This window comes from Toxorhynchites rutilus, chromosome 1 (assembly GCF_029784135.1).
Source record: "Toxorhynchites rutilus septentrionalis strain SRP chromosome 1, ASM2978413v1, whole genome shotgun sequence".
Classification (NCBI taxonomy): Eukaryota; Metazoa; Arthropoda; class Insecta; order Diptera; family Culicidae; genus Toxorhynchites; species Toxorhynchites rutilus.
Genome location: NC_073744.1, coordinates 176,875,176 through 176,887,612, shown reverse-complemented (window position 1 = coordinate 176,887,612; position 12,437 = coordinate 176,875,176). Strand labels below are relative to the sequence as shown.

General features: G+C 40.7%; 1 protein-coding gene across 7 annotated transcripts in view; it reads left to right on the top strand.

The window, feature by feature from the left end:
• The window catches only part of LOC129762815 (uncharacterized), a 469,094-nt gene that overhangs the window by 326,392 nt on the left and 130,265 nt on the right, over positions 1-12,437 (top strand). For all 7 annotated transcript variants that reach the window (XM_055761388.1, XM_055761379.1, XM_055761363.1 and 4 more), the window contains 4 exons: positions 466-585; positions 642-899; positions 9,448-10,754; positions 10,816-10,907. In XM_055761388.1, coding sequence (XP_055617363.1) covers positions 466-585; positions 642-899; positions 9,448-10,754; positions 10,816-10,907 — 1,777 coding nt within the window. The remainder of the gene's footprint in view (positions 1-465; positions 586-641; positions 900-9,447; positions 10,755-10,815; positions 10,908-12,437) is intronic.

Sequence of the window (12,437 nt, the reverse complement as noted above, 5' to 3'; positions counted from 1 at the left end):
GCTCTGGTAAAGGGTGGCGCATCGCAATGATGTGTTGGCGACAAAAACGACGCTGAGGGAAAAACATGCGAACCCACCAATCATCTACAAAACGACCCGGGCTTTCAGTCTTAGGGAAAAAACAAATAAAAATGCTAATTAGCGACGTAAATCATGTTTTTATGTGTGTCGACTTGAAGGGAGCAAATTATGAATTTTATTTTGTTTGCAAGAAGCTCTTTCTCGCTCAGCGTGTTGGGGATCTTATTTTGTCGGACGCGTTTCTCTGGGGGGTATCTCAGGCTTGCAGCGGAGGATATTAAATTACCAGTTTGTTATTTAATCGAGTGGATTCACCGAAGTGATTATTATCCTATCATTATATTGCCATTAACGATAGGCGATTTCTATTTGTCATTTCGGTTGATATATAATTACGATGATCGCTAATCTGTATCTGTGTTTTTTTTAATGTATGTATTGCAGATTTTTAACAGTACCGGCCTGTTGAGCGGACCACGGCTCGTAGTTTTGCATCGGCACAATGGCGACTTTGGGTTCACCTTGCGGCACTTTATCGTCTACCCACCTCCGGAAGCAACCACGGTAAGGTTTCAAAGAGTGATCTGATGCTAAATGCTTATTTCGCTCTGCTTTTCTAGGACCCTCAAACTGGACGCCTAGCAGCGGCCGCCGGAATGCCAAACTTTGCCCAACCCATGGATACGGTGTTCGTGAAGAAGGTCCACCCGAACTCGCCCGCCTTTCTTGCCGGCCTTCAGGAAGGGGACCGACTGCTGGCCGTGAACGGACTCTCGGTTACCAGTATACCGTACGCTCAGGTCGTGGCCACCATTCAGCAGACCCCGAAGACGTTGACTCTGCAAGTGGTGCCGAAGAACTATGATCTGCTACAAACGGTAAGATCTTGGAAGTTTGTTTGCGAAGTCTCGCTATTGTGCAATTCCAAATGAAATCGAACTAAAAATGAAGATTTTAAAAACTTGTATTTTTGATTCGAACAAAAGTTTGTATTCCCTTTGGGTTTTCCACAGCATTTGGGAATTTTTTGACTCAAGTGTAACTTTTGAAAAGGGCGTATCGATTTTAGTAAGAGATTAGATAATTTATATCTCAAAAACAATGAGTCCCACCAAAATAGTGTCTTAGAAAGAGTTATAGAGTATTGTTGTTTGAACGTGAAAAAATCTCAATGTATATTTTATTTGAAAAATAGTACTCTTTTTTTTTATTTGCAAAAAAACTTCAATTTGCAATATCTAAAATATGTATTTTTTTATTTTTTTTTTAATTTTTTCATAAACAATTGAAGTCATATAGAAAATGTAAAAAATGAGTACAAGATGGTAAAACTATTTTTGACGAACTTTGTGGAACATCGAATTTTTGTATGTTAACAATCATTTTTAGCCTCAAATTATGAATCCTGATGTGATTTAAAATAAAAAAAGCTCATTATCAATGTCCTTCTAAATGCAGCCATTCTCGAGATATATGAAAAAAATATTCTAATTCATTACATATTTATGAAATACATAATTATGGTAAAACTATATGTTTAGGAGTTACGTTGAAAAACATTTGAAGACATGTGGGTTAATACAAAACGTAGCGATAATATTTTTAACGCTCTACAATTCGTTCTTTGACATTCAAATTCTATCTTTCTTAATTTCGCTGCAATATCATTTTAAACAATTCCTGGCGACTTTTCAACTAAAATATAGCAAAATCGCGATTTTTACTCCACTGTACTCATAACAACCAATTAACTTTAACTTTAACGTTGAAATATTTCATATTTGAAATATATAAAAAAAACTTTTTTTAACTGTATATAATCGAGTCCGAAATTGTATATAATCGAATCATATATAATCGAGTCAGTATATAATCGAATCCGACCTGTACTACAAATCTCACCAAAACCAGTTTATTAGTAATTTTCTTCGACTTCAATACTGTTTTTCTTTCTATTTTTCAAATATAACATTTTTAATTTTTATTTTTGAATTCTAAATTTTCATTTCATAGAATTTTTCGAATTTTTGGATTCTATAATATTTTAGTCTTTTTTATTCAATTCTCGATATTAACATTTTTTTTACATTTCATATATTTTTTTTTTCAAATTTTAGATTGTAGATTTTTTTGATTTTTTTCAATGTTTCAATTTTTTAGTTTTTTCAGTTCATTTTCAGTTTTCCAATCGTAAATTTTCGAATTCTTAAATGTTTTAATGTCCTAGTTATTTAATCCTCCATTACTTCTATTCTTTGATTTAAAAAAAATTTAATTCTATTTTTGATTTGTTTAGAATATTTTGTTTCTATTTTGTTATACTTTTTCATTGTTTCGGTCTTTTAAATGTTCGATTCTGACTAATTCAGAAATTTTATTTCTTTATCTTTCAATTGATGATTCACTCGTTTTTCTAAATTATCTGAATATTTTGATTCATTCTTTCAATTTATTTTAATTTTTATTTTTTTTATGGCAGACTTATCTCACTTCTTAACTAGGCGAACCTAGCCAGAATTTTCACCTGCCCCCGGGCTTCTGAATGCCAAAGGGGGACTAGGCTCTGCGGAATGCACGTATCTGCATGCTCGTGCTGTTTTAGTCCTGACCGAGGAATTGTCGGACAATCGCGCAGGTGCTAAGGATGACCGACTTTTGGATGCCGGCCAATTCCTTCTCGATGTTCAACACCTTTAGCGCTTCCAGAAGTGTCTTCGGGATAATTCCAGTTCCAGAGAGAACGACTGGAACAATTCTTGGGACCTCCCTTAGCCCCCACAGTTCCTTGAGCTCCACGGCCAATGGTCGGTACTTGCAGATTTTGCGACCGTGGGTCTCCTCCAGATTCTGATTCAGTGGAATAGCGACATCGATGATGGTGACTTTGCGGTCGCTTTTGTCGTAAACCATTATATCTGGGCGGTTGTGGTGGATCGAGAGGTCGGTCAGAACAGTGCGATCCCAGTACAGCTTGAAACGGTCATTTTCCAGGACAGGTGCAGGCAGGTACCGGTAGTTTGGTACGTTGTCTTCCAGTAGAGCACATTGGAGCGCCAGTTGTCGATGAACAATACGGGCCACGTTGTTGTGGCGCTCGGTGTAGGCTGCGTTGGCCAAAACGGGACAGCCTCCCATAATGTGCTCTATGTTTTCACCTGGTTGATGGCACATCCGGCAGATGTCATCAACGTCTTGATGCCAGACGTACCGCCTGCAGTTTCTCGTCGGCATTATCCTGTCCTGGATGGCTATCATGTCGGCTTCTACTACTGAAGAGAGTTCACCACGCGTTAGCCACAGATTAGATGCGGCCTTGTCGACGTGTGGCCGGTCCAGTTGATGGGGGTGGGCACCATGCACTGCCTTCTGCTTCCAAGCTGCAATCTTCTCCTCCACTGTCTGCAGATTGCAGTTGAGTTGGTACTCCGCTTGCGCCAAGTGCAGAGCGCTGTATCCTCTGTCGGCGGCGCAGACAGCCCGGTATAGCGCGTTTTGGTTGGCGCGTTCTGCGAAGTACTCGCGCAGTTGTCGTACCTGGGCAACACACAGTGCAGAAATGTCGACGATTCCAAGTCCCCCTTCTTTGCGTGGTAGTGAAACTCTCTCCAGTGCCGATTGAGGATGGTGCATTCCGGCCTCTTTGAATGCTTTCCTCATCCTCCTCTCAAGGTCCTCTAGGTTAGTTTTGCTCCATTTGACTACACCAAAACTGAAGGTCAGCAGGGGAACCGCGAATGTGTTGATCGCGCGTACCTTGTTCCCCGCGTTGAGGAAAGTCCTCAGGACACAGTTCACTCGACTCAAGAACTTGTCTCGCAGCTCCGTCTTGATGTCGGAGTGGCGAATCCCGGTGAGCTGTCGGAATCCAAGATATTTATAGGATTCGCCACGAACCATGTCTCTTATAAACTCGCCGTCATAGACCTCGTAGCCTCCGGATTCGGTAAGTTGTCCTTTCAGCAGGTGGACACAGCGACACTTGTCGAGGCCGAACTCCATACAGATGTCCCTGCTTATGTCTTCGACAACCCGGATAGCTACATCTAGACGCTGACGTGAATCAGCGTAGACCTTGAGATCGTCCATGTAAAAGGTATGGGTCACTTCTTCGTGGGCGCCGTCGCCATACCTTATTTTATAGCCATGACCGTTTCTATTGAGCGTCCTACTGAGGGGGTTCAGTGCCAGACAAAACCAAAGCGGGCTGAAAGAGTCGCCTTGGAATATCCCCCTCTTTATCTGCAGCGTTCTAGACTGCAACACATTTTCCCCATCACTGAGGTGCAGAGACGTACTCCACTGCCTCATCGCATGCTGCAGGAACCTAACGACGACGGGATCAATTTTGTAGAGCTCCAATACCCGGACGAGAAACGAGTGAGGTATGGAGTCATAAGCCTTCCTGTAATCGATGTAGGCCATACTTAGGTTCCGCTGGTTATATACCGCCTGGCCGACTATGGCTGCGTCGATGATGGCCTGGTCTTTGCAGCCATGCGTATTTTTCCTGCATCCTTTCTGCTCTTCTGCGATGATGTGATGCTGTTCGCAGTGAGCAGAAACTTTGGCGGTAATTATGCTGCTCAGTATTTTGTACAGACTCGATAGGCACGTTATCGGTCTGTACTTTGATGGGTTCAATGTGTTGCTGTCTTTCGGGAGGAGGAAGGTGACGCCACGGGTGGCGAATTCAGGAAGGTTGTGTGGGTCACGTAGCACCTTGTTGAAGCACTCAGCTATCTTTGGATGTGCGACGGTCAGCTTCTTGTGCCAAAAGTTCTGGACACCATCGGGGCCCGGTGCTGCCCAGTTCCTCAGGTACCGCGAGGCTTCGCGGACATCGTTCTCTCCGACGATGATAGCTGGCATCTCTCCAATTTCACCACAACTCTCCTCCTCCCGTCTTAACCACATTTGCCCGTCGCGATGTTCTACTGGGGTCTCCCAAATACCAGCCCAGAAGTTCGTCACATCGCTAATATCTGGCAAACCTTCGCGGTAGTCGGGCTTCTCGTCGCTAATGTGGTCGCTTTTTCGTTATCTCTGAACATCCGATTTTGTTCCTGGCGCTTTGCAGAGTCAGAGTAACGTTTCAGCCGTTTAGTTAGGACGCTCAATTGCTGTACCAGTGTGTCGAGTTTTTCCGTCAGCTGGTGAGCTCCCAGCTGGCGAAGTTCAGTAGGCCGCACGATCACAGCAACTTGGCGACATAATTTCGCCGATCTGCTGCCTCTTTTGTACGCCATCAGTCTTCCAATTGCGGCGCGCTTGTTTAGGATCCGTTGCTCCAATCTCCTTCGCCATGGAGGCTCACGCCTTTCACGGAGATGTTGGAGCAGTCCGCCTCTTGGCCTAATACGGTATCCTAAACTTTTGGCGGTCGCCACAGCAGCACAGTAAACTTTCAGTTGCAGCTCCTCCATGTTCTCAGCATCAACCAAGTGCAGCGGAAGAACGTGCTCGTTCATGAGCTTTACTGCACTTGTCAGCCTGCGGGAATGCTGCAACTTCGGGATCCTGGGGCGCGACAAAGGGTCCGTGTCGCGGAACTGTGAGATCGCCTCGTCGTAATAGAAGACCAGATCGCGTAGTAGTTGTTGATCTGGCTGTGGATCTTCCGGCTCAGGGGGTTGTTGTACTGTGGCCTCCACTGGTGCTGATTCGCGTGCCCCACTCGCGAATGAATTGCTCAGCCGTACTGAACTTCGTCTCGACACATCGCTTGCTCTGCTTGTTCTGGAGCTTAGTTCTCTCTGCACCTGCTGCTTGATCTCGTCGACTTGCGTTTGGGAGAGCATATTGTTGCGTACAATCGCTCTACGCCTCGCGTTCATCGCGTTTTGGTCAAGCCTCCCGACGAACTCTGGATACGCTTCCTCGAACATTGCGAGTATTCGAGGGCGACCGCTCATGTCCGTCTCCAAAGCAGTGCAGATGTAATAGGCGCGGATCACGAATTCATTCATTTCATGTGTCCACATGATCCGTCGCCTAGTAGTACCCACAAGTGTGGACGACTGTCGTCTGACAGTCGCAACACGCCTCGTAGGCGCAGCGTTTCGTTGGTGATGTCGATGGCTGCTGTTTCCGTGTGGCGGTAGCTCTTCGGGTTGAACCCGGCTGGTGGCCCGCTCTTGCACATCGCCCTCCAGCCGCTGGCCGCTCGCTCTTACGCCCGTTCCAGGACCAGCTCCAGTTCGGGGACCCTCCTCGGGCGATCGCATTCTGAGTATTCTTCGTGAACGTAGCTCCATTTTCTGGGTGTATCTCCTTTGCCCGGGAGACAGCGGGTTGGCAAGGCCTCCATGACCCGGGAGGCCTTCCCCGGGAGAGATATAGCGCTCTGACTCGCTCGCACCCCCTCACTTAGCCACTTTCGACACCCGTTCTCGGAGCCAAGACCAGGTGTGTGTTTCCAGTTCACGCCCGATCTAAAAATGTCGTCATATGATCTTCGTGGAGGCGTGAGATAGGAACATTTGAGACCAACAGGTAGGCTCCTACCCTAGTGTTGATCCCCATTTGAGAACCATGTTTTTATGTTTTTTTAAATTTTTCAATCTATCGTTTTTTTTTTTAGCTCCACAATTTCTAATTATTTATCCCAAGCTCAAGCTCCACATTTTTTTTTCAAGCTCCACAATTTCATTTTTTAATTAGTTTAATATTTCTATTAAATTTAAAAAATTATTGTTTGTTTTTTTTTTAAATTTCAAATTGTTTATTATTTAAATTTTTAGTTTTCGATTTATTTTCTTTTTTTTTCATACATTTTTCATATTTTCTAGTGTTTTAATTTTTTTGTTTATAAATTTTTTAATTTCCAATTTGCAATTCCCATTTTGTTTCAATTTTCCAAACCTTCATGTTATGACAGTTACAAAATAAGAAAATACAAAAAAAAAATTTTGTTTTCGGATGTTTCACAATATTCGACTATTTTCTGGTCAATTTTTTTCTCTTCTATTTTAGATTTTCAAATTTTGAAATTTCTTGAATATTTTAATGTTCCTGTTTCAATTTTCAATGTTTGTATTCTTTTCCTGATTTCATATTTTTTTAAATTTTATTTCTAATGTGTTTTGAATATTTCATTTCCATTTTTTTCCTTTCCTTATTAATTCACTTTTCATTTTTCAATAATGTTTTAATTTTAAATTTAGTTTGTTATTTTTTGGTTTCCTGATTTTTCAATTTCCATTTTTATAATTCTTCAAATTATAGATTTTTTATATTTCTACGATTTTTCTGTTTTTTTCATTTTTTATAATTTTGTTTATTTATTAATTTAATTTTTTTAATTTTGATTTTTTCATTTTAAAATTTTTCATATTTCCTTTTAATTTTGGTTTTTAAAAATTTTCAATTTGTCTTTTTTCTTAAATTTCAAATGGTTGAATTTATAAACATTTGAAAAAAAAGAATAGCTTTACACATTATTAGTTTGTATGTTTATTTTCGCATATATTTTAAATTTGCCAGTTGCCAATTGGTCATGATTCCATTTAATTTTTTATTTTTACTTTGTATTAATTTCAAAAAAAATGTTTTTTCATTTTAAATTTTTCATTATATTTTATTTTAAAGTTTGTCAATTCTTCTGATTTTTTTTGGAGGTTTCCAATATTAAAATTTATATACTTTTAAAAAAATTGAATATTTTTTTAATTTGAAAGTTTTAATTTTTCAATATATTTGTTTCGGTGCTAATTTTATTTCGCATAAATTAATAAATTTTATGTTTGCTTTATTTAAATGTTTTGCCTTTTGAAATTTTAACTATATTTCTTCTCGTTTTTTTTTATTTTTTTATTTTTCAATTCTTCTGATTTATTTTGTTTGAAGTTTCCAATGTTTATTCATTAACTTTTTAGAAAAATAACTATATTATTTATATATTGATATTTTTTTAAAATTGTAATGATTTGTTTCGAATTTATTATTCTGAAATTTATGTTATTTATGTATCAAAAGAGCCTATTTACTATAAAATAGACAATACATTAGAAATGTTTTTTCGAATATCTCGAGAATGGCTGCATTAAGAAGGAGATCGATAAAGAGCTTTATTATTTTAAATCTCGTAAGGATTCATAATTTGTGGCTGAAAATGTTTGTTAACATACAAAAGTTTGAAGTTTCGAAAATTCATAAAAATTCAATGTTCCACAAAGTTCATCAAAAATAGTTTTATCATCTTATACTCATTTTTCAAATTTTCTACATTACTTCTATTTTATACAAAAAAAAAGGAAAAAAATGAAAAATACATATATAAAAATACATAAAAATTGAAAAAGACAATGAATTACAAATGTTTCTTATAATATCTCGAGAATGGCTGCATTTCGAAAGAGATTTATAAAGAGCTTTTTAGTTTTAAATCACATTAGAATTCATAATTTGTGACTAAAAATGATTGTTAACATACAAAAATTCTAAGTTTCGAAAATTCATAAAAATTCGATGTTCCATAAAGCTCTTTAAAAATAGTACAAGGTGAAAACACTAATTTTTTTAAATTTTCTACATGACTTCAATTGTATATGAAACAACTGAAAAAAATAAAAAATACATGTATAAATTTAAAAAAAATCAAATTGAAAAAGACAATAAATTACAATATTTTTTTTCAAATACAGGTCGGGATTCGATTATCCGGAGTATTTTAGTTTGGAATTTTCTTATTTTTAGATCGGAAATATGAAACTTTTTTGTATAATTCCATATTGAGTAACCAATATGGGCTTGACTAACTTGAATAGTAGAACGCAGATATTTATGAAAAATGCAAATCCAAGATGGCAGCCACTACAAAATGGCGGATTACATATTTTCACAAAACCCTATCAATATTGATATAAAATGAAAGGGACTGACTAGTAGAACACAGTTATTTATGAAAAATGCAAATCCAAAATGGCGGCCACTACAAAATGGCGAATTAAATATGTCTCAGAACCCCACCAATATGGATATCAAATGAAAGGGTTTGTCTAGTAGAACACAGTTATTTATAAAAATGCAAATTCAAAATGGCCGCCACCACAAAATGGAGACATATTTTTTTTAAAGCCCCATCAATATGGGTATCAAATGAAAGTGCTCGACTGGTAGAACACAGTAGATTATGAAAAATTAAAACCCAAGATGGACATCATATAACTCTTTCTAAGACACTATTTCGGTAGGACTCATAGTTTTAGAGATATAAATTATCAAAGATTTCTCTCATTAAAATCGATGCGTCCTTTTCAAAAGCTACACTGGAGCTAAAAAATTCCCAAATACTGTGGAAAACTCATATTTCCTCCAACCAAAACGGAATACAAACTTCCATACGAATCAAAAATACTCATGTCTTGTTATTTGTCGATTTCATTTGGAGTTGCTCTATTCTAAAACTAATATCTATTTAATTTGCAGTACTTCAGCGAAACGGCTTATAATCCGGAGACGAACCAGCGGCCCCAACCGCAGCAGCTGTTTGTTCCGAAGGTCTGTTCAACGCCAAATCCACGGATAGGTTGTGGTGGTGGCGTGAAGCGGGTACTTACGGACGTCCAAGAGAAGCAGGAATCTCTGTACAGCACACTGCAGGAAATCGTTGAGAATGTCGCTCCCCCCACTCCGATGGTAGCTGCAGCTGCGATTAACAAGGTTATTTATGCGGAAGTTCCCAAGACACGGCAGCAACCTCTGGTAGCACCAGTGGAAGCCCCCACAATGGTCGGATTGCAGCAGCAGCAGCTGCATTACCACCAGCAGCAACAACGCTCTAAGCCTGTAGTGTTTGATTTCGATCCGATCAAGCAGCAACATTATTTTGCGCAGCAGCAGCAACAGCAGCAGCAGAAGCTGTTGCAGCACAGTAAAGACAATGACTCCATTAGTTCGTACGATTCGGTGAAATCGGTCGCAACTCTTTCGGCCAACGATATCCTCATGGGTAGTGGAGGTGACAGTGCAATAATGTCCCGGCTGCGAAAGAGTTTCGAGCAGAAGGAAGAATTCCTACGGCGCCCAGCGCCCGTCCCTCCTCAGCCTCAGGCTTCCTTCGATGTCCAGCAACGGGAGTTCTACGGCCGACCAAATCGGCTGCAAAAATCCGTCTGGCCTCCGCCTCCAGCTCCCGGACAACAACAACAACAACACCTTCAGCAACAACATTTGCAGCAGCAGCAGCCACATCCGACCACAACAACAACAATGCCTGTGATAAACACCACCGATCTGGAACCCGTAGCGAAAATTCCATCGAAGATGTCCTCCGGGACGCAAACGACGTCGATTCCAACGAAACCAGCCCCAATTGCCACCAGCAACAACAGCAGCCTAGCTGCTGTATCCCGGGAGCAACACACGTCCCATTTGTCCGCCATCCGGGAGCAATTCTTCAGCGGAGTAAACGGTTTGAACTATCAGCAACAGCAGCAGCAGCAACCGCAGCAGCAGCAACCGCAACAGTATCAACTACAACAACAGCAGCAGGCACATCAGCAGCCACATCAGGACGAGGTCTGGGTTCCGCCTCGATCGGCTCCTGCGTCGCTGGCCGTGCAACGGGACCAGCTGCACCAGAATCAGCTGAGCGGATCGCAGTCTACGCTTCCGCTGTTGTCGACCCACAGTATGCACGTGGTCTCGGAGAAGGCCAAACTGTTCGAGTCGGGGAGGCCACTCTCGCCCGACGGGATCGATCGGGCCGAGCTGTACAAGAGTGAACTTAGCAGGTTAGTTGAAGCGCAATCATCTACAGGAAGCTCGCCAATGATTAATACCGATTGTTTCCAGGATAAATACAAAACAGGTCGTTCAGAATGTGGCCGTTCGACGGAAAGAGTTTGAACTGAAGGCGGAAAGTTCCGGCTGGCGGAGATCCACAGGTAATGAGTTGGTCATTAGGTGTACAAGTATGACTTTGCGTTCGGAATATAAAAAGTTACCGCTACTTCATTCAATTTATGTGTTCTGATTTGGGCTAGATTCAAGCAAAGATCACGGACTAGATATTGGAATTGCCGGTCTCACAAGTTCCTTGCGAGTGCCCGAATTCATTTCGGATCTACTAGAGCTGCAGTAATACAGTGAGGAAAATTCGTTTCAACTAATTTTTGTTCGGCACCTATGACACCAAAAACCTTGGCAATCTATCATTTCAGTTTTGTTGTTGTTAGTACGCTAAACATTTGTTGGTGGTGCTGGCAATTTGTTGATCGGGGGTGAAAAATGCCGAAGAGTTGTTCGTGAAATTAAGAAAACGGGTATGAATAACCGGGAAATAGGAAAGAAAATCAACAGATCCGAAACATCGATTTGAAATGAAGAAAGGTATAAAATATGGTGTGGAGAAGAAAACCAAGGGGAATACCAATATAAGCAATGGTGACAAGAATTGAATTCTGGAGCTGGCCGTAACTGGAAAGTTCAATGCATCGGAAATTAAGAAGAAACTTAAGCTCTAGTTACTTCAAGTACAGAAACCGAATCTTATTCCAGCACATGTTCAGGCTCGATTGAATTTCGCCAAAAAGCATATGGCATGGCGAAATGAAATGGATAACGTTGTATTTTCGTATGAATAGAAGTTCAATCTAGATAGATGGCCCTGATTATTGGACCCGAGGCCAAGTTGAGTCGGAACATTCGCGATTTGGGGCATGATTTTCACGTCATGGAAAAACCCCTTCTGTTACAATTTCAACCCGGATGAACTTAGAAAAGTACGTGGAATTTCTGACGTTCTTTTACCATTTACCGAGGATTTTATGCCCGAAGACTTCACAATGCAGCCATCCATGCCAGTAAGAAAACTATGCAGAGCGACACATCAAGGTTTTGGACTGGTCAGCACGTAGTCCAGATCTAAATCCAATAGAGAACCTCTGGAGAAGTCTCGCACGACGTGTGAACAGCAGTGAAAGGCAGTACGGAGCTGTACGGGAACTAGAAGCTGCTGTGAGAGAATCCTGAGACTGCTGCAACGCTTGAAAATCTCGTTAATTCCATGTCGAACAGAAACTATTCGCAAGAACAGCCCCAACCGAGGAAGCACCGATGGCGATAAAAAAGGAATTGTGTAGAGGCGAATGAACTGAAAAGTTTAAACCCTCTTAAAGCCAAAAAGAAGAAGAAGAAGAAAGGAATTGTAGCTAGAACGTAAATATCGGTCTTCGGAAGATTCTGTGCCCATCATTTCATCATTTTCGCTGATCCCATGAACAAGGCCATACGTAGCACCTTCTTTCAATGCAGCCTCCAATGTTGTTACATCCACAGAAAACGAAAACACAAATCGATCACGTTCTGATCGATGGTCGGCACGTCCCAGACATCATCGACGTCAGCATTTGTCGTGGCGTACGTACACCCTCGCTGATCCCATGTTTCACATGCTTCTCTGGACCTCGCACTTC